This window comes from Mixophyes fleayi, chromosome 7, assembly GCF_038048845.1.
Source record: "Mixophyes fleayi isolate aMixFle1 chromosome 7, aMixFle1.hap1, whole genome shotgun sequence".
Lineage (NCBI taxonomy): Eukaryota > Metazoa > Chordata > Amphibia > Anura > Limnodynastidae > Mixophyes > Mixophyes fleayi.
The window spans coordinates 9,235,477-9,261,814 of NC_134408.1; the positions used below are offsets into that span (position 1 = coordinate 9,235,477).

General features: G+C 46.3%; 2 protein-coding genes across 2 annotated transcripts; one reads left to right on the top strand and one right to left on the bottom strand.

Annotated features, from left to right (window-relative positions):
- Positions 1-2,644: 2,644 nt before the first annotated feature.
- On the bottom strand, positions 2,645-20,464 carry LOC142097280 (sulfotransferase 1C1-like). Its single transcript, XM_075178976.1, has 8 exons — positions 20,376-20,464; positions 17,111-17,283; positions 16,871-16,984; positions 15,790-15,887; positions 7,528-7,654; positions 4,421-4,515; positions 4,160-4,340; positions 2,645-2,930 (listed from the first exon to the last, which is right to left on the bottom strand). The coding sequence occupies exons 2-8, from the start codon at positions 17,280-17,282 to the stop codon at positions 2,818-2,820; spliced, it is 900 nt and encodes a 299-aa protein (XP_075035077.1). The 5' UTR covers position 17,283; positions 20,376-20,464; the 3' UTR covers positions 2,645-2,817.
- Positions 20,465-21,643: 1,179 nt separating this feature from the next.
- LOC142097278 (E3 ubiquitin/ISG15 ligase TRIM25-like) lies at positions 21,644-25,241 on the top strand. The gene is made up of 2 exons (XM_075178973.1): positions 21,644-21,668; positions 23,558-25,241. The coding sequence occupies exons 1-2, from the start codon at positions 21,661-21,663 to the stop codon at positions 25,029-25,031; spliced, it is 1,482 nt and encodes a 493-aa protein (XP_075035074.1). The 5' UTR covers positions 21,644-21,660; the 3' UTR covers positions 25,032-25,241.
- Positions 25,242-26,338: the final 1,097 nt, after the last annotated feature.

Sequence of the window (26,338 nt, forward strand, 5' to 3'; positions counted from 1 at the left end):
CTTAAATTTGCATCCAAAAAATGGACAATGCGAGGAGAAGTCTACCCACATCTGTATATTTTACATAAATTGTGTCCAGCTCTACAACAGGCCCAATATTTTATATATCAATGCATCATGATTTGCATTCTTAAAAAATCCCTTTTCCAACTTAATCCAAATGATGATAACAGATCAGGAGAATTTCATCCAATACAGGCACATTTTGTAGAGATACACCCCGAAAGTTAAAAATTTTCTCTGTGACAAACTGGTGACACAATAATATTGCTTTTCACAAAATTGTTAAAATAATTTAACGATCTCACCACTGTCCTATACTAGGCGTGCACTTAGATGTCTTCCCTGTGTGCAACAGAGATTCCAGATATCAGAGGAATCACAGCACTAAGTTTGCACTCTGCATGGGCAATGCCACTGTCATCTGTGCAGATCAACATCGGTGTCCGCTCTTGTCCAGACATGAAAGTCTTCAGTGGCGCATCAGGGACAAAGGTCAATTGCAGGAAGTCAGAAATGTTCAGGCATCTGTCCTCCACCATAACCTTCACACTCAGACCAGACTTCATCAAGATCTTGGGAGTGGGAATGAGAGTATAAAGTGCGGCTCTGAAGTGCTGGGACTAGAGAATGGAGAAGAAGATTGGATTGTGGATCCTCAGAGATTTTATGATTGAAGGTAAAGCACAGGAGTTGCACAGCAAGATCCCCCTGTTCTGCAGTACTTCACCCAGTTGTGGCCTCCTCTTGCCATAGTCTGCAGAGTAAAGCAGGCAGTGAAGCAACTCCATATCTCATTTCTTCCATTAGCCCCTCTGGAGGGACACTAATCAGAGCAGGAGACACCGCCTAAAAATGGGCATCTCAGAACCGGCACATACAAGGAGCCATAAAGCAACACTACATCCTACGAGCACATGCAAAACAGACACACAAGTCAGAGTAACAGAGAGCACACATACACACGGCAGCACAAAGGCAGAGTGAGACCTCCCATGCCTGGCTGACTCAAGTTTCAGTGTGCCTTCCCTCTTCTCCCATCACACACCCTCCACTTTACGGCCAATATTGTCAGTAATGTTTGAAAAGTGCAGCATATAAAGTATTGTGCAGGATATTACATCTATTTATTTTATTTATTAAAAATCCCACTATGTGGCGCTGTGATGATTTAAAAAATCAGTCATCATCAACATTTATATAGCGCCAGCAGATTCCTTAGCGCTTTACAACTGGGAACAGACAGTAATAAAACAATACTGGGTAATACATACATACATAGAGAGAGGTAAGAGGGCCCTGCTCGCAAGCTTACAATCTATGGGACAATGGTTTGATACTCAAGGGTAAGTGCTACATCATATTGAATATTTGTCCAGCTAGAATGCAAAGGTCACAAAGTATTTAGTGGGCTGTATGCTCACTCATACAACTATGTTGGTCAGTGTCTTGAAGACCTAGGGATTGTAGCATCTGTATGAGGAGAGAGTGGTCAGCAGTGTCAAATGCAGCCGAGAGATCCAGGAGAATTAGAAGACAGTAATCACCTTTAGAATTAGCGGAGATCAGATCATTGATAACCTTGGTTCAGCGCAGTCTCTGTGGAGTGATGAGAGCGAAAGCCTGATTGAAGAGGGTCCAATAGGTTGTTTGAAGAAAGGAAACGTAAGGTGAGTGTAGGCAATTCTCTCAAGAAGTTTGGAGGGGCACGGGAGCTGAGAGATGGGGCGGTAATTTGAGAGAGTTTTTTTTAGAATAGGAGTAATCACTGCATGCTTGAATAATGATGGAGAAATACCAGCAGAGAGATAGATTACAGATTTTAGTTAGAGGTGGAAAGAGCACTCGAGACAAGGACCTACCAATTTGTGAGGTAATGGGATCAAAAGGTAGAGTAGGTGTTGAGAAGGAGAATGATACAGAAAGTGATCCTGAAATGATCTATTCTGTAGATGATCTGGACCAGTGTCTGATCTTAGTGACTTTGCACTCAGGTTTGTCTGATCTTCTGACTGGTGTAAAGAGAGGGTTCTACATATTTGAGGCTGCAGACATATTACTTGATATAAAACACAGCTTCTGCTTATGTCTGTATCAGGGGATTTAAAATCTGCATCCCGGTCCAAAATAAACCAAAAATACCCAGAGAATACAATGAGGTTTACAAGTTATTGTCAGGTCTTAAGCAGCACAAGTTTTAACTCAGGACAACATTACTGGGAAGTGGAAGTCAGCACAACAAAGTATTGGTGGGTCGGAGTGGCTTATTTTAGTATTGACAGGAAAGGAAATCGGTCACAAATAGGAAAGAATAAGAAGTCCTGGTGTTTGTATTTGTCAGAAGCTGTATACTTAGTGATTCACAATTCAAAGGTCAATAAACTGGCTGGGTTCTCCTTTGCAGATATTAGGAATATATCTGGACTATGAGGCCGGACATCTGTCCTTCCATCAGCTGTGTGACCCCATCAGACACACACCTTCACTGCCTCATTCACTGAGCCTCTACATGAGCTTTATCCAACCCTCGACCCATAATGCAAAACCAGCTTGGTTTTGTTTTTCCCCAGATTGCCCTAGGTTAGTGAAAATCTCTCTCTCTCTCTCTCTCTCTCTCTCTCGAAATCCAAATGTTACACTGGTATTTACAAACATGAAAGTTTATTAGATATACATGAGATTTAATCATGAAATCATTTATCTTCATCTATACTGATCAATGTAAATTCTTAGATGGTTCTAAGCTTGTTCTTCAGGTTCAGCTTCAATAGAATAGAAGAAAATTCTGCTGATAGCTTCTAACAGCCGCGTTCCTTCTCAGAGCTCAGTGCGGAAGCTTAGTCCGCTGCCGTCCAATTTCTTCTTGTATTCTTCATCGAATAAAATGTTCTGAGAAACCAGTAAATGGTTCTTCCAGTCTCCCACAGTTCCTGAAAACAAAGAAAATGTTACTATCTGTCCACCATATTCTCCCTACAAGATTTGGATCGGGAACTGTCAGTATAATTTCTAACAGGGTTTTGTGTTTGGTTTAATCTTAGAACCTGGATCCAGTGCATCCCTGCAGGAGTGAAAGGTTTTTGTTTTGCTTTTATAAAGGGAAATGGAATGGATACCCCCAAAAGCATGGACCATATGAAATGTAATTCTTTGAAAAGGTAGCCAGGCATTTTGGAGATCCAATTTGGCCACACAGGAGTTTCAAGATTGGACATATTCAACCATTATTGGGGCTGCATTAGAACAATCGAGCGATGACCAGATACACAGTGATAGCTGTCACCAGACAACTGACTTTTCTTCTGGGAATGAATGAAATCCATCCAGATTTCAATCATTTTTGACCATCTTTGGTGGCCAGGAGAATCCCATACTGCAATTTCACCACATGTGACCAGCTTCATCAGCTCATTGCTGAAAACTAGCAAAACCCCTCGTGAGCTACCAATTAGTTGCACATCAACATGATTTCTCCAGTTGGGCAATTGCATCCACCACCAGGCTCTTTCACTGGCACTGCTCACACTTCTTGTAGCTGGGCAGCACCTCTTGCTGTTGTTCTGGCTTAATCCCTTCTGACCGCTCACTGTGCATCAGAACTGCCGGGTAGCTGGAAAAATATGAACTCTGGAATGATGGGCTCAGCTGAGGACAGCTTGGGGGTGGATTATACTGCAATCCTTAATCTGTTGGCCACAGGAACACAGTGTCATCATAGAAACAAGCAGGATCTAATAGTATGAGTTCAGTTCTTATAAGGGCTGTTTCAAGTGAATACCAATATACCACAAGAATGTACTGATTGCATGGGTTACTAGACCTGCATTTATACAGTTCCTTACACAGCTCTGGTGGTTGGTAGACCAGTTCTCAGCCCCCAATCGATACTGACTCCCTTATCTGTCCACAAGGATCAGTCTGGGCAGGGGTACGTGTCTGCCTCCTGTCCCTGTGCAGCCAGTAGCCAGCCCCCTCTGGGCACCAGCGCCACTTCCTCTGGGATGGGAAATCTAATCTTTATAGGTCTCCATCTATCTTAAAATAATATCTTGCAGGATATCCATCACTGCCAATCCCACCTAACTTCCGGCTCTGTGAATCTGTTGCATTTTAAGGTTTGCTTGATATTATTATTGGCCTTTATAGCATAGTCACATACCTTTGCGCATGAACGTTGAGATGGACGTGTCAAGTACCGATGGTAGGAGGACATCATAATTGACCATTGGGTTTGCCTTCATTGAACTGAAGGAAGTGTGGTGCTGGATCTTCTGTAAAACCTCTTCAGGGAGATCCTTACCCAAGAATCTCATCACTCTCTGAATCTCACGCTGGGGATCCTGTTGAAGGAATAGCACTGAGTGAAATGTCTTAGAACTATAACTGACCAAGTATACTCGGCTGCAGATATCTCCATTACCTCGATCATGTCCTCATAAAAGACGTAGAGTATCTGATGTTTCCCTTTTGAATTCCACCATCCAATGACATGGTCAAACCAGCTTCCCCAGGAAACTAAGAGAAGAAAACAGAGTTATAACAGAGCAGAGGACATTTCTGTAAAGAGGCCCCTGTAATAAATAGCTCAGCTTATTTTCAGAGCAGGAGTCAAGAAAAATGTGCAACTCTGCACTACGTTGTAATGACTGAATCAATGGAGAAGCAGTTTTGGGTGGTGTTGACTGAAATAAAAATGAATAAAGCAGGGGGGCGTGGTTTGGAAAACATTACTGCAAGACACGTTTTACACCCGCTCTGGCATTGCATTGCCCGAAATTGCAGATTTGGGGCTACTGGCCTACAATCCTAACCACCAAAACAGTGGAGAATAGTGCAGCATAGTCTCATGCTGATTATTTTGGCCCACTGGCCCGGATCTGGTAATCTGACCACCATGATAAAACTCCTGTCAGTCTTCTTGCCATAGGAGCTGTGACGTGACAAGGAAAGTCGGGCCGTCTACTACAATACTTGCGAGCCTGAAATAATCTCAGAGACACCTATTTCGGCCCTCATGTCCCACTACACAAACCTCTACTGACCGGGAAGACGGAGACAACAACTGCGCTGCAGACGGCTTTACCCAACCCGCTGTGGTTGCACTGATAGACCTGACAGTGACCGCAGGAGCCTAGCCCTGCAGAGAACTTTTACTGGAGCCACTACCAGGGGCAAACGCAGGATTTGTAGAGGGGGATTTCACACCACGCCACCAGTGGGCGTGACCAGCATGCATGGGGGCATGGTTATAATATTAGACAGTGCTTGGCTGCTCTCCAACTATTCCTATCCCTATAATATACATGGGCAATGGTGTGTGCACTACTGTTAGGGGCACGCAGCTCTCCCTTTTCAAACAGAGCAGTGTGAAGTGGGGCAGGGTCCAGCCACCTTATTATACAGTGCCCCAGGCTTGGAGGGGGGGTTTCCATGCACTAGGAACCCCCCCCCCTCGGTTTGCCTATGACTACTAGCGGTTGGTAACCACGTGTCAGCTGCTTCCCCGGCTCCCAGTGCCGGCCTGTCTAAAGATTGTCTCCACCGAGACCCTGGAGAAGCTATATGCCCCCGAGCCTTCCACTCACCTGCTCCCACAATCCATAGAGTCTCCTGCTCTCTCCGGTCGGCGGTGATATCCGGCGTTGCCCTCCAGCATCTGTCGCGCAGATCTATGTCATCGCTGCCCCAGCAAAAACCATTCCTGCTGATTGCTACACATTCAGTGGAAAATCTTTGTCTGTAGCCACCACTTCTTTGTAGACTCGCCTGGATTTCACTGCATTCCTCCAAGGCCATACTCACCCGGCTCAGAAAAAGTTTGCCTTCTTGCCTGCACCATTCTTGTGACCTTTATCTGGGCTCCAGTTGACTCTGCACACTTGGATTCTACTGTGGTGTCATTATACAGAGAGTACCCTCCTTCAATTTGTTAAATCCGGTATAGGTAAAGGACAACAATCTGATTGACCTGACCAGATTGCTTATAATATTTTCTGAGTGGAACTCTGCTGCCACCCTGTGGTTATTTACTAATACTGTTGTTTCCCCACACTACAATTGCTGCTGACCTGTCAATCCTTGGGGCACACTAATGTTGTGACTTACATCCCTGTAACTCCGAATTGGGGAATCGGATGTAGACTTCCAGTGGGTCCCTGACCCTGAGGGGCCATGATGCTTTGATGGAGTGCCTTAACCCTTTTTCTACATAAGTGACCAGCCTCCCTCCATCTTCCTCTCCTCTTAATATTTCCACCACACAGAGAACGATTGGAGGAACAAGACAAATACATAAAGATAAATAACAAAGAGCTATCAGATTTTAAAATCAAACGGCTATCACTAACCTAGCACATGACATTAAACTTTCCAGCAAGAACTTAAGAAAGTTATTGTCGAATTCAAATCAGAAATAGCAGCTCTCAGCACTAGGACTAACACTCTTGAGTCGACAATTAAAGATATTTGTCGTGCTCCGACGACCTTTGAGCGAGAACTAGTACTGCTTCATACTGAGATGGGGTCTTTGAAAGAGAAACAAGACAACCAAGAGAATAGGTCATGGCAAAATAATCTGATGATTAGTCATGTACCAGAGTGTGACCAACTCTTCTCTGCCCGAGTTCCCCTCCAGCCTCTCCAAGCACCTGCTCCCAGACAGAATTTGTTGAATAGAGCTTACCGAGCCCTTAGAGCTAAACCAGCTGCTGACCAGAGGCCACCAGACATAGTGCACCTTCATTACTATCAAACAAAAGAAAAATTGCTTAATGCAATTAGATCTGCAGACACTATCGATTTTCAAGATATGCAACTTCAGATATTTCAAGTTTGAGAGCACTCTAGAGCATCCATACTCTTTCATGTACTCAGGTTCCCACACACTGCAAACCCAATGTCCTTTGCTGCTGAGGTTTTTGTTTCTCCGTTTACCCAATTGTCATGTAATCATCATGGGCATCTAATAACCAAACTGCCTTCCGCTACACACTTTTAGTTTTCCTCTGCCCATACATCATATTCCCTTACTTGAGTAAGAGTGTAGCCAAATAACTCAGACTAACATCATTCCACCTGGATCCTGCCCTCTATTCTCTACCTCACCCTTCACATCTCTCCCTTCTCTTTTCAATCCTCTGCCCCACTGTTCCTATCCTTTCACCTTCTGGTGGCTCACCACACAGCCTCCTCTTTCCACACTATATTGTCTAACTTCATTCTTTTGTGGCGTCTCCTTTCTTTATTGTAAATTCGGGTCAATGTCTGTCTTTAATTTCTTTTCTTTAATGGATGCCGTTTGCTTTACTACCTGTATCTTCATACATCTGTTGTAATACATTGCGTCACCGATTGATACCTACTATTGACCTTTGCAAAATAAAATCTTTAAAAAATAAATATATGAATAAAGCAGAGGAAGATGAATACGTTGGGTAGTTACTTCCAGAACTTAAAGTGTCACTGAGTAAAAATCAGCAAAATCCCCATGGAGTACACAAAGTATGGTCAAGATATTTCAGGACTCACTATTTCCAGAGAGAAAAGTTGAAAAGAAATTCTCCCAGGTGCCGGGGTCTGGCATAGTGTTGTCCATCTTGTGGAAGTGATAATAGGAGACCAGACAGTCTTTAGGATTCCTCGCCACGTATACAATCTGTCAGAGCATTATACAAGATTAATATATACACTTTATACCAGAAATTCTGGTCATACGCAGGTTTATAAAATACAAACAGGATAAAGTGTATAGTGACTGCACTAGTAATACGTATTAAAGTATAAATAGTCACATTCCCATTCACAATAAACCATAAATTATTCTTAAACATTGATCTATACAGATAAATTTAGATGTAAAACCCTTGAGACAGGGTGACATTGAAGTGTCCATACTTCACCAAGTGGAACGGAGCGCAAGATTCTGCATCAACTCAGCGTGGGGACTTATGTGAGTAGCCGGTTATACGGTAATTTAACCACGCTGTGCAGAAACATAATTTATATGGCAACTCCAGGCAGTTGGTACCTGCAATTACCAACTCCCTAGAGCTAAAAACGAACACTGTCTGTAATGGAACCAAAATCCAAGAACTGGAATGCTGGATGATGAACCAAAACGAAACCGGAATGCTGGATGACTGAACAAAACTGGTAATGCTGGAACCGGAATGTAACTGGAATAAAGCTGGACTGTCTGCTGGGAACCAGGCTGGCATTTGAAATAATTGAGCCAGTTTTGGAGTGGAGGGTAGTCCAATGAGAGGGATAAAACGGGCCATCTTGGAGAACCTGTCAACTACAACTCAGATGGTGTTGAACGAATTAAAAACTGGTAGATCAGTAATGAAGTCCATAGACATAATAGGAGTCCAGGGTTGGTGAGGAATAGACAATGGTTGAAGGTGGCTGGCAGGTGTCTGATAAGATATTTTATCTTGGGCACACCTGAAACAGGAAGCTATGAATTCTTGGATGTGCTGCTTGAGAGTAGGCCACCAATAGGACCTTTGGACAAATTTGAGAGACTCCAGAATCAGGAGGCATAAGCCCATTGAAGCAATTTTTTGCAAAGTGCTGGAGCTATGGAAATTTTTCCCAGAGGCAAGGTAGGAACAATATTGGTGGTAGAAACAGACACAGGATTGATGATCAGGGCCTGATCAACCACTAGGCTGACCAGGCTGCAGCCAGGGGCGCTGCACTGTGGGTATTTTTTTTACATTTTTTTTTCAGGGGGGGGGGGGGGGGGAAATCGCCACAGGGGGGTGGAGGGCTCAACGATCAAAAGCATTGGTGGTCAGTGGTTAGCAACACACAGCCAATCGCCAGGCTGCCTGTTGCTGTGCAGCAGACAGGAAGCAGGATGTCTTCACTTCCTATCTGCTGATCTGAGGAGCGACGCTGGCACAACTACAGGTAAGTGAAGGGGGGGAACTGCCCTGCATATCTATAGGGAGGGGGGGGAACTGCCCTGCATATCTATAGGGAGGGGGGGGGAACTGCCCTGCATATCTATAGGGAGGGGGGGGGGGGGAACTGCCCTGCATATCTATAGGGAGGGGGGGGACGGGAACTGCCCTGCATATCTATAGGGAGGGGGGGGACGGGAACTGCCCTGCATATCTATAGGGAGGGGGGGGGACGGGACTGCCCTGCATATCTATAGGGAGGGGGGGGGGGAACTGCCCTGCATATCTATAGGGAGGGGGGGGAACTGCCCTGCATATCTATAGGGAGGGGGGGGGGGAACTGCCCTGCATATCTATAGGGAGGGGGGGGGAACTGCCCTGCATATCTATAGGGAGGGGGGGGGAACTGCCCTGCATATCTATAGGGAGGGGGGGGGGGAACTGCCCTGCATATCTATAGGGAGGGGGGGGGGAACTGCCCTGCATATCTATAGGGGGGGGGGGGGGAACTGCCCTGCATATCTATAGGGGGGGGGGGGGAACTGCCCTGCATATCTATAGGGAGGGGGGGGGGGAACTGCCCTGCATATCTATAGGGAGGGGGGGGGGGGAACTGCCCTGCATATCTATAGGGAGGGGGGGGGGGAACTGCCCTGCATATCTATAGGGAGGGGGGGGGGGGGAACTGCCCTGCATATCTATAGGGAGGGGGGGGGGGGGGAACTGCCCTGCATATCTATAGGGAGGGGGGGGGGGGAACTGCCCTGCATATCTATAGGGAGGGGGGGGGGGAACTGCCCTGCATATCTATAGGGAGGGGGGGGGACGGAACTGCCCTGCATATCTATAGGGAGGGGGGGGGGGGAACTGCCCTGCATATCTATAGGGAGGGGGGGGGACGGAACTGCCCTGCATATCTATAGGGAGGGGGGGGACGGAACTGCCCTGCATATCTATAGGGAGGGGGGGGACGGAACTGCCCTGCATATCTATAGGGAGGGGGGGGACGGAACTGCCCTGCATATCTATAGGGAGGGGGGGGACGGAACTGCCCTGCATATCTATAGGGAGGGGGGGACGGAACTGCCCTGCATATCTATAGGGAGGGGGGGGACGGAACTGCCCTGCATATCTATAGGGAGGGGGGGGGGACGGGACTGCCCTGCATATCTATAGGGAGGGGGGGGGGAACTGCCCTGCATATCTATAGGGAGGGGGGGACGGAACTGCCCTGCATATCTATAGGGAGGGGGGGACGGAACTGCCCTGCATATCTATAGGGAGGGGGGGACGGAACTGCCCTGCATATCTATAGGGAGGGGGGGACGGAACTGCCCTGCATATCTATAGGGAGGGGGGGGACGGAACTGCCCTGCATATCTATAGGGAGGGGGGGGACGGAACTGCCCTGCATATCTATAGGGAGGGGGGGGACGGGACTGCCCTGCATATCTATAGGGAGGGGGGGGACGGGAACTGCCCTGCATATCTATAGGGAGGGGGGGGATGGGAACTGCCCTGCATATCTATAGGGAGGGGGGGGGGGGAACTGCCCTGCATATCTATAGGGAGGGGGGGGGGGAACTGCCCTGCATATCTATAGGGAGGGGGGGGGAACTGCCCTGCATATCTATAGGGAGGGGGGGGGAAACTGCCCTGCATATCTATAGGGAGGGGGGGGGAACTGCCCTGCATATCTATAGGGAGGGGGGGGGGAACTGCCCTGCATATCTATAGGGTGGGGGGGGGGGAACTGCCCTGCATATCTATAGGGTGGGGGGGGGGGGAACTGCCCTGCATATCTATAGGGTGGGGGGGGGGAACTGCCCTGCATATCTATAGGGTGGGGGGGGGGGACTGCCCTGCATATCTATAGGGTGAGGGGGGGGGAACTGCCCTGCATATCTATAAGGAGGGGGGGGGGGGACTGCCCTGCATATCTATAAGGAGGGGGGGGGGGAACTGCCCTGCATATCTATAAGGAGGGGGGGGGGGAACTGCCCTGCATATCTATAGGGAGGGGGGGGGGGGGAACTGCCCTGCATATCTATAGGGAGGGGGGGGGGGGAACTGCCCTGCATATCTATAGGGAGGGGGGGGGGGAACTGCCCTGCATATCTATAGGGAGGGGGGGGGGAACTGCCCTGCATATCTATAGGGAGGGGGGGGGGGAACTGCCCTGCATATCTATAGGGAGGGGGAGAACTGCCCTGCATATCTATAGGGAGGGGGAACTGCCCTGCATATCTATAGGAAGGGGGGGGGAACTACCCTGCATATCTATAGGGAGGGGGGGAACTACCCTGCATATCTATAGGGAGGGGGGGGACTACCCTGCATATCTATAGGGAGGGGGGGGGACTACCCTGCATATCTATAGGGAGGGGGGGGGACTACCCTGCATATCTATAGGGAGGGGGGGGACTACCCTGCATATCTATAGGGAGGGGGGGGACTACCCTGCATATCTATAGGGAGGGGGGGGACTACCCTGCATATCTATAGGGAGGGGGGGGGGGGACTACCCTGCATATCTATAGGGAGGGGGAGGGAGGGCTGCCATGAAAATCTATAGGGAGGTAGAGAGGTTGATATGTATGAAGGAGGGCAGAGGAGGGGGGCTGATATATGTGACTGGGGGAGTTTTGATGTGACGGGGGGGGATAGCTAGCTAGCAGAGTGGAGGTAAGGAAAATAGCTGCAAGGGGGATGGATGCAGGGTGGGAGGTAAAGAAAATGGCTGCAGCAGGGGTTAAGGAAAATGGCTGTGCGGGGGGGGGGGGTTGTGGTTAAGGAAAATGGCTGCAGGGGGTATTTAAAAAATAGAGCAGCTTTGGTGGGCAGAATCTCATGATTGTGTGGTGGTCACATGGGTGGTCTCAGCAATCACTAGAATACTAAATATTAGTGAGATGGGGCTGGTAGAGGTTTGTATTTGATTGACAACAAATATTCAGATATTGCTTATATATGCCTGTCCAATGGGGTACTTTTAGCTGGCCATAATGGAGTGTTTTGTTTTAACTAAAGGGCCTAATCATTCAGGGTTTGCATTATAATACATTTTTGCATTTTCAAAAAAGGACGCCAACTTTCCAGAAGCCAGCGAGAGGATAACAAAGTTGCAAGAGAGAAGAGCAAGGACAGGTAAGAGACAATGGCACAATCTGTCTAAATTAGAATGCTGGAGAATACACCTGAACATTCATATTCAGGAGTGTTCCTATACACTTATATATTCGGAGGAGGGGGGGGGGGGGCGCTGCGGCCGTATTAGCCTAGGGCGGCCAGAACCCTTAATCAGGCGCTGTTGATGATGGATCTTTTTTGGGTGAGGCAAAGATCCTCTTCTTGAACCATGGAACGAGAGAGCATCGACCTTACAATTTTGGGATCCTGGCCGGTAGGATACCTTGAAATAAACCTGGAAAAGAACAAGGCCCATCTAGCTTGTCTAGAATTTAGACAGTGGGCTGAATTTACATACATAATTTTTAATGATCTGTGACGACAGATGGGATATTTGGCACATTCAAACAACTGTCTCCATTCCTCCAAAGCCAACTTATTGGCCAATAATTCTTGCTCTCCTATAGGGTATTTTTTTTTCTGCCTGAAGAAATGTGCGAGAAAAAAGCCACAGGGATGAAGATATCCATCTTCAAAATGCTGGGATAAAACACCACCTACACCTACTGCAGAGGCATCCACGTCCAGGATGAAAGGTCGGGATAAATCAGACTGGCGAAGAGCTGAAGCCAAAAGAAAAAGTTGTCTGATGCAGTGGAATGCTGCTGTAACTTCTTCAGACCTTTTGGAGGGATCAGACCCCTTTTTGGTAAGGGCTGTGATGGGTGCCACATGAGTGGAGAAATTTCTAATGCATTTCCTGTAATAGTTTGCAAAACCCAGAAAGCATTGGAACACCTTGAGAGTGGTTGGAAGAGGCCAGTTGAGAATCACCCTGAGCTTCTCTGGGTCCATCTATAAGTCAGTACCAGAAATAATGTAACCTAAAAAGGAGATGGATGGGACTTCAAAGTTGCATTTCTCCAATTTACAAAAGAGTCGGTTGGTACAGAGTCGTGAAAAAATGTCTGACATAGGCATGATGTGATTCCGGATTTTTTGGAGGAGATAAGAATGTCTCCAAGTAAACAACTGTTTTGTAGAGGAGGTCACGGAATATTTCATTGGCATAATGCTGGAATACCGCTGGGGCATTACTCAATCCGAATGGCATGACAAGGAATTCATAGTGCCTGTCACGAGTGTTAAAAGCAGTCTTCCTTTCGTTCCCTTCACGAATTCGAATTAAATTGTAAGCCCCTCTCAAGTCTACTTTGGTAAAGATGGTGGCATCTCTGACACAATCAAACAGTTCCGTGATAAGGGGCAAAGGATAACAATTTTTAATGGTAATATCGTTCAAACCTCTGTAGTCAATGCAGGGGCGGGGACCACCATCTTTTTTCTTCACAAAAAGAAACCTGCTCCAGCAGGGGTGGAAGATGGATTGATAAACCCCTTCTCAAGGTTCTCCTGGATATATTCAGACATGGACTTAATCTCAGGGAGAGAGAGTGGGTAGGCATGCCGCCTAGGAGGGGTTATTCCCGGTATCAAATCTATAGGACAGTCCCACTCTCTATGTGGCGGTAAGGAGTCAGCACCAGCGTTACTAAAGACATCAGAGAAGTCCCTGTAAGGCAAGTTTCGAAATGGTATAACATACTGGAGGCAGGAGTCCTTACAAGATACACCCCAGGATGTAATCTGAGACGTAGTCCAATCAATCTGGGGGTTATGTAACTGGAGCCAAGGTAAACCTAGGACTAAAAATATTGAAATTTTGGGAATGATAAGAAGCTTAAGAAATTCTGAGTGCTGAACCCTCACTCTAATCTTGAGAGGATGTGTCTGGTGGGTGATAATACTATTTGAAATGTGACTTCCATCCACTGCCGTGGATGTAGAAAGGTTGAGGTAACGGCTCTCTGGGTTACTGCAATTCTTGAACCGCTGTGTCAGTAATGTTTCCAGCGGCATCAGAATCAAGATGAATTGAGAGGTTCTTGGTTCGCTGAGCATGCTCAAGAGAGTACACAATCAGATTTTTGTGGAGAAGAATTGACTACTCCTAACCTAGCTTCTCCATCACTGGTTAAGAATGAGAGTTTCCCGGACGCTTGGGGCAGAAATCAAGTTAGTGTCCCGGAGCTCCTCTTTGGTTAAACGAGAACGGTTCACCTGCATGGGGTCATCGCTTGGTGGCGATGACTGCCAGGACCAAAGTTGGCGATACGGCTTAAAATTTTCACCCTCTCTTTTCTCCAGGGCAGGTTCCCGAAAGCATAAATCAACTTTAGTACACAGGGAAATTAGCTCCTCAAGTGTAAAAGGCAGTTTACAAGTAGATAGTCCATCCTTAATTTTATTATACAAGCCACTCCAGAAGGCTGCATTCAGGGCCTCATCATTTCACTTCAACTCAGAAGCTAATATTTGGAACTGAACCAGATATTGGCCCACAGGACGAGAGCCTTGTCAAAGGCGTAGAATATCTAAGGATGCAGAAGTGGTTCTGCCTGACTCGTCAAAGATCCGACATAAGGCTGCTGTGAATCCAGAACATGAGGAAAGCAGGGGATCTGCTCTTTCCCACAATGGAGATGCCCAGGCTAATGCTTGTCCCGATAGGAGGGAGATAATGAATGCAACTTTTGCTTTCTGCATAGGGAAATTGCTGGGCTCTAGCTCAAAAAGGATCTTACATGGGTTCAGAAACCCTTTGGAAGGAGTTGGCAGATGACGGTTAGAAGCTGTGGCAGGAACTTGAATAGGTGGAGCTTGTGCAGGAACAGAGGAGTCACCTGAACTGAAAGTAGTTTGAATGCTATCCAGCCGGAAGGACAATTCTTGCAGAAACTGTACGATTTGTCCCTGTGCGGTTTCCCGACTCACAAGCCGATTCACCAGGCTTTGCATTGAACCCTCTCCTTGGGGCAGATCACCAGCGGGATTCATTAGACCAGTTCAAACGGTCACGCCTGAGAATCTGTCAGTACCCAGACTGGGTGGTGTCTCTGGAGTTAAGCTGGTGACTATGTAGACAAAGCTGGGTGGCCTGATTATGTTCCTGGAGTGGAGACAGACTGGGCAGCATCTGCAAAGAGATCTGAAACCAGCAGAGCCTGAGGACCGCAGGGAAAGCTTAGAAAGACAGCAGAGAGGTAAGTGACAGGAACTGAGAGCCTGGTGGGTGACAGGTTCATTTATGCTGAAAACCAACTATCCTACCTTTGGACTGTGTGGGAGGAAATCCACCTAAATATGGGAAGAACATACAAACTCCACACAAATAGGACCAAGGTAGGAATCAAACCCATGGCCCTAGCTCTATGAGGTAGCAATGTAAACCACTGTGCCACCATGCTTAGCATTGTTGACTAATGTAGTAAAAACATTTAAACAAATAAAAATTGCATGTAATAAAGACAATCTCCATGTACCATCATTCTCATAGTGTAAGACATAAATGAGGGTAATGAGCAGTATTTTAGGCGAAAAATATAAGAGATACTGTATAAATGGGGTGCTCCTGAAGCAGTATTAGGACTTTGATGTGACTTTTTTTTTACCATTTCTACCATGTGCATTTTTGGAGTATCCGGCAATATAAGTGCAGAATGATTTAGTTGTACACTTCTAGGGATTGTGTGTCCCTTAAGATGCGCGTGACGGACAAGTGCAAATAAAGAAACAGTGCGGTTCTGCATTTACTGTGGTTCATAAACGAGTTCTAATGAAAGTTTCAGAGTCCAACAAACTGAATTTAGTGAGGTCGCCCCATCTGTTCTGTGGTCCGTCCCTCACTCACCTTGACGTTCTTCTCCCAGAAGGACGGTGGCATCAGGTGTACGGGCAAATGGGTTTTAAGCAGACGGGGACTCGGCATGGAATTAGCAACCTCCAGAGCTAGAAAACATGATATCTAGTTATTATTCTGCAGAACATACATGACACATATATGCAGTATATAGAGTATGGCATAATGTAGATACAAGTGTAGATAGATACTAGAACGTACTGAGCATTCCCTCTACTAGCAGCCATGTATGACCAACGAATCCTTTCATGGTGGAATTATTCCTCTATTAGGCACCATGATTATAGTAGCTGGCATACATAATTGGGCTGGGAGGCAGAATTAACATATTCCCAGATTTATTATTCCATGAACCACTAGACAGGTAGTGAATACAGAATTTAAACACCAATGTAAGTCACTTAATAGGGCGTTGGGCCAACACATGTAGACAGTATGGCCTCTAAACCCTCAAACCATAACAGGGCAATGCACCCCATCACAGGACCACCAGTAACCACTGAACTCACAAACGTTCATGACCAGGTGTAATGAGCGGTCTATGCACTGCAACCTAACTATGGTATCCTGCTCTGTGGCATTCTACATGGACTGATTTGGAAGAAACTGGCTGCCGCTGGATGATATCTGCAATGCATTAATCTGCAGTTTTGCCCTGCAGTAATGAATGGGTGGACATCACGATCCTGCAGTATACTCTTTGGCTCACTGTTGCCATTTGCTGATTATCTTTTCCCTCAGAGTTTCATCCTGACATCACCTTAGACACTGATGCAAGTTCAGCTGTCTTGGTCAAGAAGCTTTTGACAAATGTACCCCAACAATCAAACTCACTGAAGTCTCCTCTTGCAGCCATTCAGGCCATAATTATGTCCAGCATTTCATACATGACCCCGAGCATGCTGGGATGGTATTTGCTTAATTAATGCATGAGCCACACTTATGTGGGAGCTTTTGCTTTCAATATGCTGCGTGTCCCTCATTTACCTGGTTGTTTCTATTGTTTTGTCCACTACCTGTGTGCATTCCCAACTTGCTTTACTGTACAGCATGTGTTTTATAAAGCACTTACAGGTGTATGCCATCTCTAGAAATGGCACCCTCACAAAGCAGGGGGCTCGCATGCTCTTCTCCACGACCCCATCCTGAAGTATCAGGTCCAAAATCTCCTGCGTCCATGTGGTGCCTGTCATGAGATCACACAGGGATAAAACTATATTTTCAGATACTATTTCAGCAATTTAAACTGCTCAGTACTGTTACTGCTAAGAATCCTTCCCCCTGTTGAAACCACCTATAAAACGTCTCTCACCTGATTTGGGATATGACACAACCACAACGTCACCATCTCTGGCCTGGAAGTTGTATATTGTGTCCCATACATCACTGATGCTCTGGAGCATTGGGACCCCCTCGATGTCAATAAGTGTAGTTTTGGAGATGGCCATTTCCTGCATGATTTTCTCTGTTATTTCTGGATCCATTCTAGGTTAAAAGATCAGAGCTTGTCATCATCATCATCAACACCATCATTATCATCTTCCATCTGATATGTCATGTGTGATGAAACATTATTGAAATCACCTTTACCAGCCTGTCCCTTGTTTGTCACAAAATGTGGAGCATAACTTGTACTTTTTACAAGCTTGGTCTGGCTCAAAATGCTCGTAAGGGGTTAATTTCAGGAGGGGCCGAGTACTATCCTAGATCTGGAGGTGGGGGAAGGCCAATTATTGCCCATTGTCTTCCACAGGACTAGGACAGATATTGTGTTAGGGACACAGCAGGGGAGCCACTGTGGAAGGACAGCTCATCTCCACACCCACTCCAACCCCCTGGTCCAGAACCCACCAATGTTTAACCACCCAGTGGTTTGTGCGGCAGAGGAAAACAAGATGTAGACATTTGACCCTGGATATAATGAGCCACTCCAGGGAGGGAGGTGGTGTTCATTCTGATGATTGAGTCCTGGAAGGTGTGGGGCTGACTGGTGTGGAGTTTCTGTTCTCTACCTGCAGACCCGGTGATCATCACTGTCCTGTACCTGGGGAAGCAAACTACTGCTACAGCTGTAGCTGAGAGAAATCCATGGGTTTTGGATTCTGCATGTCAGGACAGCCAGGTGACTAACACCTTAAGCTAGTGGGGGTAAGGGACAGACAATGTGGGTACCTGTCTAGCATTTATTTACGGTTTGTACATAATCTTCTAGTGATTATTTTTGTTACAATAAATGTATTGTTGTACTTTCTGAATGCATTTGTCTGAGTGACTATAAGAACCCTAGAAGGTAATGGGCAAACTTCCCTGGCATAGTAAGGCACCCCTGGGTGGGCAGCCAGTGTAAAGTGGGTAGAATTGGGCCAGATGAACCCGGTATCTTCACATCATGTGACTACTTCTATTAGAACAAAACCTCTTAGCGCCAATCAGAGTAACATCCTGACATATGCCCCACTCTTTTTGTGAAGATCAATGGTGATAATAAAGGGTGTTCTCAAGTGACAGATATTTGAAAATGTACCCACCCCTGATACAAAGCAGAGGCGGATATTAGTGGCACAAAGTGATCAGACCTCAATGTTTCCTACTTTTCTGCATTTTGGTGAATACTGGCTCAGGCCACATAATGGAGAGCATTTAGAATTGGACATACACCAAGTGTTTTTATGTAGGATACACGTTTCTGTACTGCGTACGCGCATCTAATATGTCTAAGTATACATCTGTAGTGCAGTGCGGGCATGTTCATATACTTGTGCCACAATTAGACACGGATGTACCTGTAGGTACACCTTTTAGGTGGAAAATCTGTTAAAGACGCTGGAGGGTTGGTGCAACAATACGTAATAATGATGATGACCATCATCATCATCATCTATTTATACAGCGCCACTAATTCCGCCGCGCTGTACAGAGAACTAACTCACATCAGTCCCTGCCCCATTGGAGCTTACAGTCTATATTCCCTAATATAGACACACACAGACTAGGGTCAATTTTGATAGCAGCCAATTAACCTACCAATATGTTTTTGGAGTGTGGGAGGAAACCCACGTAAACAGAAGACTCCTTTAGAGTTTTTCAGAGGCAAAACTCAGCATGCCCATCATTTAAACAAATAAAAGGTACAGCTACATTGAAGGTATTAGAAAGGGGCCGGGGGTATCACATTGTGCAGGCGCCGAGCTAGATAGATGGGTGGAACGAATTACTGGAGCAACTAAAAGTAGCCCTTGGAGGAAACACAGGTAGAACATAAATGCTCTGCATAGATGGGGCCCTGGTCGGAATGGAACCCAGGACCCTAGTGCTGGGAGACAGCAATGCTAACTACTGTGACACCCATGTTTCCAGGGATATCTCCTGGGGATACACGACCCCTGCTGTGAATATACATAATGGTGATGATCATCAGAGTGGATCTTTGCAGACAATAAAAGATTAAATAGATAAAAACTAAAGTACCCCTCCCAAAAAGTAGATCTACTGAGACTGCAGCACATGTACAGGGGGTAGGTTCCCCTGCCCGGCAATAGGGTCTACTGAGACTGCAGCACATGTACAGGGGGTAGGTGCCCCAGCCCGTCAACAGGGTCTGCTGAGACTGCAGCACATGTACAGGGGGTAGGTTCCCCTGCCCAGCAATAGGGTCTGCTGAGACTGCAGCACATGTACAGGGGGTAGGTTCCCCTGCCCGTCAACAAGGTCTGCTGAGACTGCAGCACATGTACAGGGGGTAAGTGCCCCAGCCCGTCAACAGGGTCTACTGAGACTGCAGCACATGTACAGGGGGTAGGTGCCCCAGCCCGTCAACAGGGTCTACTGAGACTGCAGCACATGTACAGGGGGTAGGTGCCCCAGCCCGTCAACAGGGTCTACTGAGACTGCAGCACATGTACAGGGGGTAGGTGCCCCAGCCCGTCAACAGGGTCTACTGAGACTGCAGCACATGTACAGGGGGTAGGTGCCCCAGCCCGTCAACAGGGTCTACTGAGACTGCAGCACATGTACAGGGGGTAGGTGCCCCAGCCCGTCAACAGGGTCTACTGAGACTGCAGCACATGTACAGGGGGTAAGTGCCCCAGCCCGTCAACAGGGTCTACTGAGACTGCAGCACATGTACAGGGGGTAGGTGCCCCAGCCCGTCAACAGGGTCTACTGAGACTGCAGCACATGTACAGGGGGTAGGTGCCCCAGCCCGTCAACAAGGTCTACTGAGACTGCAGCACATGTACAGGGGATAGGTTCCTCTTGCCGGCAACAAGGTCTACTGAGACTGTGGCACGTGTACAGGGAGTAGGTTCCCCTGCCCGCCAACAGGGTCTGCTAAGACTGCAGCACTTGTACAGGAGGTAGGTTCCCCTGATTGTCAATAAGGTCTACTGAGACTGCAGCACGTGTACAGGGGGTAGGTTCTCCTGCCCGGCAACAAGGTCTACTGAGACTGCAGCACGAGGAGAGCAGTAATAAAGGGTCTCTGAAGGTACCTGGTTACTGTGCATCGTACATGAAGAGACAGAGGATACAGTGACGCCTGCATAGTGCAGATACTACAGAGTGGGTAAGATACTTACTGAATGAAGGTATAATACTGAGGTGTAGGTGAAAGGTCTCCTGGATGTGTGTGTTGGATCCAGCACGTTATATGAGGTGTTGAACTCTGCAGAGGATGTAACCACAACGAGTTCTAGATTGCTGGTATGACAGATGTTTTATTTCTGACACACCTGTAATGTACATATCACATATCTCAGGCTCCTACACAATTTACTTTAAATGTGAAACAGATGGCTGAGCTGTACATACATTCCCGGGATTCCCTGTCTGGCTAAAACAATAAACACTCTGAGAGGCCCCCAATGTCCAGTGATTCCTGAGCTTCCGAAATTATATCTCCCAAAATTTAAAAAGCAAAATCAGGACAAAATAATAATGCGAGTATTGAAGGGGAAGTGCAGAAGACACAAAGTTATGTGACAGGATAAACACCAGGGGCAGGGTGACCAAAATGACTAATGATGCAAGTAGAATAGTGTCACAATGCACGTCAGTTATAACTCTGTCCCAGGCTCATAAGATCAGAATTACATCTAGGATAAGAACATCTAAGTGTGTCCATGAGCAGCGATGTCCTACAGGTTCTGGATCTCACACCTGCGGCTCTAAGATCCAGCGAGTACAAGGCTGCCTGTCTGGAATATTCCTGCTTCTCTATATCTGACCCGGCTTCTGTATGACCACTGTATGATTGCTGCCTGTGTACTGACCTGGCTGCTGCTTTAACCACCGCTACCTCACTCATGAACATTTCTCTGGTTTATCAGTTTGACAAACTACCATCAGTGCAAGTTGGTGTTAAACTTAAATATTCCCTGGAATCCGTGGGCGACTCCATTACAGTCTGTGGCTTCCTGCTGCCTCCATTCCCCTCCTCACATCATGTCACTGCCCCTGTCACATGCAGCCCTGTCCTCACTAACACATCACTCATCTCCTGATATACTCTGTGCTGCGGGGGACCCTGCTCCTTCCACTATATAACTCTCAGTCTGTGACTTCCTGCTGCCTCCATTCCCCTCCTCACATCATGTCACTGCCCCTGTCACATGCAGCCCTGTTCTCAGTAACACATCACTTACCTCTTGATATACTCAGTGCTGCTGGGGGGGACCCTGCTCCTTCCACTATGGCTTCTAAGCAGGTTCTTTCGCCCTGAGGGGTTATAGATGCTGATCTGGCCATTGATTGGTCAGGAGAGGCTGCAGGTGCCAGTGAGCTAACAATCAGGTGCTGTGATACATAATTACAGAGAGCAGAAGACAATCAGCAGAATCTGGCTGAGCTGAGAGGTTATTTACCATGAGCAGGTTTGCGAGTTTACGGTCCCTGGTCTCCCTGGGGCAACTAAATTACTTTTATTTTTAATTATAATATTCAATAGAAATGACTAAAGAATATCTGTAGAAATGGTCACAGTGCTACATGCAGGATACAAAGGGGTCAGACTACACAGACATCCATGCACAGCACTGGTTTAGTGATATCACAATTACTGAAGTGCACAGCTGTGAGTGTGTGTGAGCTGAGTGCAGACAAATGATTCAGAAAACCATGATATATATAATTTTAGAAAAAATTTCATGAACTAAAGATTTTTTTCTGAGCAGGAAATGCAGCTGTTATGTATAATAATTGTGCAGGGTATTAGGTCTAAATATATATTTTTATTTTTATCATATAAAATGTTGCTCTGTGGTCTTCTGGTACACAGAATACAGAAAGGCTTGTACACGACTCAGAGATCTTCAGAAGTGACTGTATTTTGTACCAGCAGTTACTGATCTGCTCTTAGTTCTTAGCAGTGGTGAAGGTTTAGATCAGTGGTTCCCAATTTTTTTTTAAGGCACCCCTCCAAAATAATTACAGAGCAGTCCTGTTTTATAAGTAGTTGTGTCAAAAAGTATAAGTATTTAGGTCAGGACAGAAATACTTATGTAGTTGTATGCAAATATAGACATAAATCCAAGGGAAAATAATATTTTTATATATTTTTTTTCAATTATATTTCTGTCAAAGAATAATTTACAGCTAACTCACACTGTGCCGCCTGCATCATCTCCACACACTCTGCCCCCTCTGCATCATCTCCACACACACACACACACACTCTGCCCCCTCTGCCCCCTCTGCATCATCTCCACACACACTCTGCCCCCTCTGCATCATCTCCACACACACTCTGTGCCCCCTCTGCATCATCATCCACACACACTCTGTGCCCCCTCTGCATCATCATCCACACACACTCTGTGCCCCCTCTGCATCATCATCCACACACACTCTGTGCCCCCTCTGCATCATCATCCACACACACTCTGTGCCCCCTCTGCATCATCATCCACACACACTCTGTGCCCCCTCTGCATCATCATCCACACACACTCTGTGCCCCCTCTGCATCATCATCCACACACACTCTGTGCCCCCTCTGCATCATCATCCACACACACTCTGTGCCCCCTCTGCATCATCATCCACACACACTCTGTGCCCCCTATCCATCATCATCCACACACACTCTGTGCCCCCTATCCATCATCATCCACACACACTCTGTGCCCCCTCTCCATCATCATCCACACACACTCTGTGCCCCCTCTCCATCATCATCCACACACACTCTGTGCCCCCTCTCCATCATCATCCACACACACTCTGTGCCCCCTCTGCACCCACACACTCTGTGCCCTCCTTCATTCCTTTGCCCCTCCATTGCTGTTTCCTATTACTATTCCGCTCCATTTCTTTACTTACCCTACTTGACCATCTTCTTCTATTTCTTCTGTCTTTTCTTCTTTCTTCTTACTAATTCGGCGGTTCCTGGGACCCAGCATCCTCTCTCCTGCCGCTCGTCACTGAATGTCGGACGTGATGACGGCACGCCCGACATTCAATGAGAAGGGAGGAGGATGCTCGGTCCCATGCGCTGACGGAGTGGTAATTATTTTTTTTGGCCCCTGGCCAGCGTCGCGGCACCCTTGGGAGCCACAGCGCACACTTTGGGAACCTAGGGTTTAGATGTATGATAAAACTCTCTTTAGTTTTTAACACACCCCCAGGTATTTACTACATGTGTTTCTAAAGAAGTTTCCCTGTAGGAAGAGACATTGCAGTAAAGAGTCAGGATGTTAGGAGACATGTGACTAATGCTCCACCCCCTTCCCTAAATCACACAACTTTCACTTTCCTTCCCTAGCTCCAGCATGGCGTCTGCTTGTCTGAGAGAGGAGCTGAGCTGCTCCATCTGCCTGAGCTTTTATACAGATCCCGTATCCTTGAGATGTGGACACAACTTCTGCCGAGTCTGTATTGTGAGTGCGCTGGATACACAGGAGAGGGATGAAGTTTATTCCTGTCCTGAATGCAGAGCAGAGTTTCAGGAGCGCCCTCTGCTGGAGAAAAACAGGAAGCTGTGTAGCATTGTGGAAAGTTTCCTATCTAGTCAGCCAGAGCAAGAGGAGATCAAGGTCTTCTGTACTTACTGCTTGGAATCTCCTGTATCTGCTGTGAAAACCTGTCTACAGTGTGAGATGTCCCTGTGTGAGGACCACCTGCGTGCACACAACAAGTCTGTGGATCATGTTCTGATTGACCCAACATCATCACTGGACCACAGAAAATGCAGAATTCACAAAAAAAGTCTCGAGTATTATTGCTGTGAGGATGCTGCCTGTATTTGTGTCTCCTGCTTTGTAATAGGATCACACAAAGGACACCAGGTTGAGTCGTTGGATCAGGCCATGAAGATAAAACAGGAGAAACTGAGAAACATTCTAGAGAAACTGACCTCCAGCAGAGCAGAGGCTGAGGAACAAGTCCAAAGTCTGCAAGATCACAGGAGAGAAGTACAGGAAGAAGCCGCTGTCGCCACAGGAAAAGTCACTGACTTGTTTATGGACATCAGGAACAAGTTGGAAGCCCTAGAGAGGAGAGTGCTGAGTGAGATCTCCAGACAGACAGAGGAGATTTCCCTGGAAGTCTCTGATCTGATCCAGCAGCTAGAAGCACAGAAGGATGAACAGTCCAGCAAGATGCGTCATATTGAGGAGCTGTGTAAAATGACTGATCCATTAACTTTCTTACAACACCGAGAATCAGACACTTATGATGGTTATTGTGAGAAGGAGAATGATACAGAAAGTGATCCTAAAATGATTTATTATGTAGATGATCTGGACCAGTGTCTGATCTCAGTGACTTTGCACTCAGGTTTGTTTGATCTTCTGACTGGTGTAAAGAGAGGGTTCTACATATTTGAGGCTGCAGACATATTACTTGATATAAACACCGCTCCTAGTAATGTCTGTGTATCAGGGGATTTAAAATCTGCATCCTGGTCCAATACAAACCTAAACTACCCACAGAATACAATGAGGTTTACAAGTTATTGTCAGATCTTAAGCAGCACAAGTTTTAACTCAGGACAACATTACTGGGAAGTGGAAGTCAGCAGAACAAATTATTGGTGGGTTGGAGTTGCTTATTCTAGTATTGACAGGAAAGGAGATCAGTCACTTATAGGACATAATAACAAGTCCTGGTGTTTGCGTTTGTCAGAAGATGGTTACTCAGCGATACACATTTTAAGGGTCAATAAGCTGCGGCTGGAGTCTCTTGTGCAGATATTAGGAGTATATCTGGACTATGAGGCCGGACGTCTGTCCTTCTAGCAGCTGTGTGACCCCATCAGACACTTACACACCTTCACTGCCTCATTCACTGAGCCCCTACATGCTGGTTTTGTAGTATGGAAGGAGGGTTGGATAAGACTCAGGATCTAGCTGTTTTACAGAAAGTGTATATCCTGTATTCTGTGATTAATATACTTGTGATTGAATTATTTCAGAGGCTATAAGGAAAGTGTATATTGTATCAGGAATAAAGTCAAATTCCATAATTAATATTTTAATTGTTATGTTTTTTCCTTCATATAATATGCCTTAATGGGGAATTTCACCTTCACACAAAACTATCTTCCATACAGGTAAGTTTGGTTCCACAGTGATGTAGAATCACCTGTTTTAAATCTAATTGTTTGTAACAGCTTATACAAGGTGCCAATATTTTTTTTTTTTATTTATTTTTTTTGCATCCACCAATTTGTTTTTAATTTCATCAAATTTCTTGAAGAAATAGTCCATTGAAAAAACTTCAAGGGTGCTAATATATTTGGCCAACACTGAACATCCCCAGCAATCCCAGGGTTACAGACTGCAACTAGAGATGCTCGGGCTCGGTTTTCTGAAAACCGGGCTTACCCGATCATTGTAGTCATTGTTGCGTCATAGGGTCTTACGAGTTTTGGATTCTATACGGAGATCCGGCGCCTTTTCACAGACAGATACAGAAGGGGTAGCAGCGTTCTTGGCAGTCTCCTGTGACATTGCTCTGTGCTATAGCTCACGCAGAAGCAGGAGAGGTGGCAGTGTTCTTAAAAGTCTACGGTTTACAATCACATTGTTCTTGTCACTCTCCAGTCTCAGTGCCATTGGTCACACAGAAACAGAGGTAGTAGTGTTCCAGTCACATTGAGCTGTGCCATCGATATGGATTCACATAAGTCCACAGAAGACCAGGAGCACTAAGCAGCTGCTGGCACCAGTCATGATGATGGTAATCTCTCTACGTCATCTGCTAAAGCCTATGTTGAAGTGCATAGTGTTTTTAAGTCAGAAAAACAGAAATGTAAAAAAAAAAGCTTTTACCTTGGTACAGGAAAAAAAACCTGTAATCAAGGCAAATGTAACTGCACAAAAACATAAAATTGCCAAAATGCCATTCTATACACGCGGTGGCAAGGAAAGAATGAGGCCTTTGCCTTTCTCTGAGTGCTAGCTCTGCAACTGTCACTGAGGCATCTTCTTGTAAGGTCAGTCATGATGATGCAAGATCTTGAGGAGAGTCCATCCATGAGTGCTATGTGTAAGCCTGACCTTTGTGATACTGTTTTCATAAAGAAGGGCCCTTTCAGCATTTC

Coding starts and splice junctions, on each gene's coding strand:
- LOC142097280 (XM_075178976.1), bottom strand. CDS start 17,282: ATGGATCCAGAAATAACAGAGAAAATCATGCAGGAAATGGCCATCTCC. Junction 7,655..15,789: donor TCTGGGAGAAGAACGTCAAG/GTGAGTGAGGGA, acceptor ATGCTCTGACAG/ATTGTATACGTGGCGAGGAA. Junction 2,931..4,159: donor CTCAACGTTCATGCGCAAAG/GTATGTGACTAT, acceptor CTTTGTTTTCAG/GAACTGTGGGAGACTGGAAG.